We start from the raw sequence: 4,588 nt of genomic DNA on the forward strand, positions 1-4,588 counted from the left end.
GAAAATGTTGGTCAATATCGATGATGAGAGAAAAAAGCTCTTTGAATTTTAGTTTATAAATATGTGACGTTCAAAGTTATTTCATAAAAAAAAAAAACTAAATAGTAGAAAATAAAGGGAAGAAGAACTTTCAATTAGTGAATGCAATTCGAACATAGAAGGTCATACTATAACGATTTTAACATCCCAATTGCTTAAATAAAAATTTTCTAATAGTTTAATGATTATTTTATAACTTTTTTAAAATTAAGTGATTAAAACGTAAATTTATTAATTTTTTATAACATTGAGTGTAATATACTCTAAAATTTTATATACAATTAACTATCTTTATCTGTAACATCATTTCATTATAATAGAATTGTTTTCTCATATTTTACGTTTTTCTTCTTACAATAGCTTTTCATCGATCACTTCAACTACCATAAAATTGAAATTAAATTAGTTTTTTATGACAACTTCATGTCTTAAATTTTCAAAATTAATCGTGTTGTAGTGAACTAAAATGATAAATAATAAATTTTAATTAAGATTATATGTCAATAAAACATTAAATTTCATATTAAAATATAATAATCATATTTTATTAAATAAAATTACATTGACATATTTACTAAGATGCAGTAATTAATATATATTATAAATTTTCATTTAATAATATAATCAAAATTTCAAAGGTTAATATAATTGTCCCAAATACTATTATATTTAAAAATTGATATGAGAGCCAACTTTTTATATTATCTGAAAAATGGATAGATGAGGACTGTAGTTTGTAGATTTAAAAGTTCATCAGCGATTGAACATTGCTGTGGTATCTTGAAACCAAGTTTCAAAATCAAGGCACAACTAACACTATAATAGTTTGGCCAAAAAGTTCCGTGCGCCACAAAACCCACGGCACCTCACTGTGATAGGGCCACGAGTTCCCCCACAACAAGTCCAGAAAAGGGCGGTGATGTTAGCATTTAGCAATTAGGAATAGCCGCCCAAACCCCCCTCACCTATTTTTGCCTTTGCCTTGTCTCCTTTCCTTATTATTATTGACGGTGCATTGCATTGACGTGCACAAGACACTTGGCTCGCAATCATCCAACACCCAAATAAAAGGGTCGACCCCACTCAACAACTGCCCCAGAGACAATGACCCCAAAAACAAAACCTACAGCGGCGGCAATGCTTTATGACCCCTCTCCTCTCCTCTGCCTTTTCACACTTCCACACGTCACACTTTTTCTGCGGCTTCTATGCGCCGTACTCAACACCTCCCTTCACGTGCCGCTCGTCGTCCTTTCTCCCCCCTACATTTAACTTTTCCATTCCACGCGCCACAACAGTGAACGGTGTAATTGTTTAATCATTTTGATTTGAGCGCGTGTAATTACGGTACATCATTAAAGAAGAGCGCACAATCCACTCCACAGATTTCGCCGACGAATAGCGGGACCCATTGGGGAAAGGGCCAGCGGTTTTGAAATAGAAAGCGTCCCGGGTCTAACTGACGTGATGCTTTTTGGTTTGCCGCGTGGGTCCCTTTCTTCCTTTACCCCTACTGCCGCCACATACAAATTTTAATAAATACTAAATGATAATTACATAATACATACACGTGCCTGCCGGCTATCACCATAATCACGACCCATCTGTCAAGCATAAACACGGTATTATTATTAAATACATTACTCTTAGAAAATTTGCCGTCGGTATCGCATGCTACCTTTCGTACTTGTAATTTTTTATTTCGTCACACTATTGGTATGGATTGGTGCGGAAAAGGAAGTACATGAGAAAAGAAAAATAAACTACAACTCTTTCAGTTCTTACAATTAGTTCCCCAGTCATTTTCTCATTATTTTTAATCCATTCAGAGAAAAGGAATCCAAATTCAAAACTATCAGGATTAAGTTCATAAAGTAGGATTGAAAACAGGAACAACAGCCTAAATAAGAAAGATTCTCATTGAAAGTAAAAAAGAATGGTTAATTTTGAACGAGAGGTTATAAACAAAATCATCTAAGATAATGGATCATAGTTTTCCTCTCAGTTTGCAAACACGGATTACTATCGTAAAACTATTTACATAGGATTTAAAGGATAAAACCGTGTCTAAAACGATACAAAATACGGATTACTATCACCTCTTGTTTATCATAGCTTCCTACCTCTCAGATGTCTTAAATTAAGATGATGAAAGGGCGTTTCCCGTAAAAAAAAAAAAGGAAAAAAAAATGCAAAACATCAAGCATCGACTGGAGGAGGAAGGTTAAGATCGAGGACAAGGCCAGGTCTCCTTGCCTTGCAATGAATGGCCGATGAAGAGTCCGGTTCACTTCGGACAACACTTGCAAATCCCATACCCAACTGCACTCCCACCGGATCGAACCGAACCGGATAAACCTGACCAACAACGCCAGCTCCTCCCAACGCTTCGAAAAATAGTACCGGCCGCGACTGGGTCACCCCGCTAATCCCACCATTAGCGACTCCACCACCCAGAGCCAGCTGCTGGTGGCACGCGAAAGGGAATCTCCCTACTGCCCCGGTCACAGTGTTGACTCCACGCTCCACCGTTGGGCTTCCAGATTCCTCTACCGTGCTGCTTTGGCTAGGGCTCTGCTGGTTCTGGCCCTTGTAACAGTTGGTTTCATCCGGTAAAGGGAAGTTGGTCTTAGCCTTAGGTCCACGAAACTCACGCGCCGCCGCGTCGTAGGCTCTGGCAGCTTCCTCAGCCGTATCGAAAGTACCAAGCCAAACACGGCTTTTCTTTCCGGGATCTCTGATTTCGGCAGCGTACCTACCCCATGGCCTCTTCCTTACTCCCCTGAAATGCACCTCTTGGCTGCTCGTACTTCCAGTAACGTTAGCTTTCTTCAAGATTTTGCTCGCATTTTTGTCTTGGGGAGCCATAAAAACTTTTCTTTCCCTTTTTTTCTTTCTCTCAGGGTTGTAAATATTTTGGTTTGAGTCAAATGCGTATGGATTAGTTTTAATATATAGAGTTAGGAAGCTGTGCAGTCAATTAGTTGTTTGACTGAGGCGCCGCCCAAGTTAGGAGACAATGTGATACGTTGTACGAGTGTACGTGTCACGCGGAAATTTCGAGACAAGCGGCGAGGTTGTTGATGTTGTGCCGGCTTTTGCATTCACCGCTTTGCATTCCCCTTCACGCTTTTACTTTTTTGAGTGGATTCCACTCTCCACTAATTTAAATTTAATAAATTATAAATCATTATACTAATTTTAAGGGTTTGGAAATTGAAGTACAATATAAGACAAGATCCTAAATAAGTGTAGAGCGTGTACAGCACGATGGTTTTGGAGACGTGGGGGAAAAAAGGATATGTTGTTCGGTGCTTTTAAGTGATGACTGATGACCAATTCTTGCAACTGACAGTATCGGAATCACTTTATAACACCGACAGTTAAGAGAGAGAAAGGAGTAAAAGGAAAGGCAGGGACAAAGCGACGCGTGTTCACAGCGCTGCCCTTTAGGAGCTTCTGTCATCCGCCTCCCCTACTCCTACTTCTGAAATTTGAAATTTTCCGTCTTAGGATTTTTGGTGGCGCCTCATCGAAAACCCTGTGCGTTGAAATTTAATAACTCAAAATTTAAACATCGCCTATTTTCAATTTCAATGATTTATGGTTTCCTTGGTTGGACCATAAAACACAAAAAAAAAAAAACTTAATTGGTAATACATTTATAATTATTATCTAAATCTTTTGTATTTACAAATAACACGGATTTTAAACTATTAATTATTTGGCATTGGATTTTTATTTTATATGCATAAATTAAAATTGAGTAAATCTTTACTCTGAATACAATATTTTAATATGAGATTTGATTATTTGAATCAAATTAAATTAATTGAAGGGTTCGTATTTTAATTTTGATATATTAAAACAGATTAAAATTAATTATTTTTATAAATTCTTTAATAAATAATTTATTGAAAATGTAGAAATCATTGTCTCAAATTATTATATTTTTGTATAATTTATTATCATGGTTTAAATTTAATTCTAAATTGATTAATTTATGTATTGGATAAAAATTATGACGCAAATGTAGAGATTAACACAATACAAATGCACAAGTATTAGATAATAGTATGTGCTATACTTAATATAAATAGGGTTAACTAACCGAGACGTACTTGAACTATAACTTAAATTCTAAATTAGCCTACAAATTTCAAAATATTTTATTTGAGTTCTTAAAGTATCAATATCGTATCAATTGAGTACTTTCATCAATCTAGCCATATTAGCATAGGTGTAAATGCTAGCTCGAATATATCACAGATCATTTTTATATAGTGAATGATACTGACTTCTTTTTACACGTTCGATTCAAGTTGTTTATACATTAGGTACACGTATTAATAATTGGACCAAATTTTTTTAAATATGATTCACATCAATTACAAACTTGCATTTAACGCCTAAATCAATGATTAGCCTAATTAAAGGACATAATTAATATAATACTAATACTTTATGAACTCAATCATAATATTTTGAACTTAAAAGACTTATTTAAAATCTAGCGATAGTTTAAGGATGCTTAGTATAATTAACCATA

At 35.2% G+C, this 4,588-nt stretch overlaps 1 protein-coding gene across 1 annotated transcript; it reads right to left on the reverse strand.

Annotated features, from left to right (window-relative positions):
• Positions 1–1,997: 1,997 nt before the first annotated feature.
• LOC108454592 (ethylene-responsive transcription factor 9) lies at positions 1,998–3,653 on the reverse strand. Its single transcript, XM_017753097.2, has one exon. It carries the CDS (start codon positions 2,905–2,907, stop codon positions 2,239–2,241), a length of 669 nt encoding a protein of 222 aa, XP_017608586.1. The 5' UTR covers positions 2,908–3,653; the 3' UTR covers positions 1,998–2,238.
• Between the last annotated feature and the right edge of the window lie 935 nt (positions 3,654–4,588).

The sequence above is a fragment of the Gossypium arboreum genome, chromosome 3, assembly GCF_025698485.1.
Source record: "Gossypium arboreum isolate Shixiya-1 chromosome 3, ASM2569848v2, whole genome shotgun sequence".
Classification (NCBI taxonomy): Eukaryota; Viridiplantae; Streptophyta; class Magnoliopsida; order Malvales; family Malvaceae; genus Gossypium; species Gossypium arboreum.

What these genes read in the sequence shown, in the direction of transcription:
- LOC108454592 (XM_017753097.2), bottom strand. Translation starts at nt 2,907, where the DNA reads ATGGCTCCCCAAGACAAAAATGCGAGCAAAATCTTGAAGAAAGCTAAC.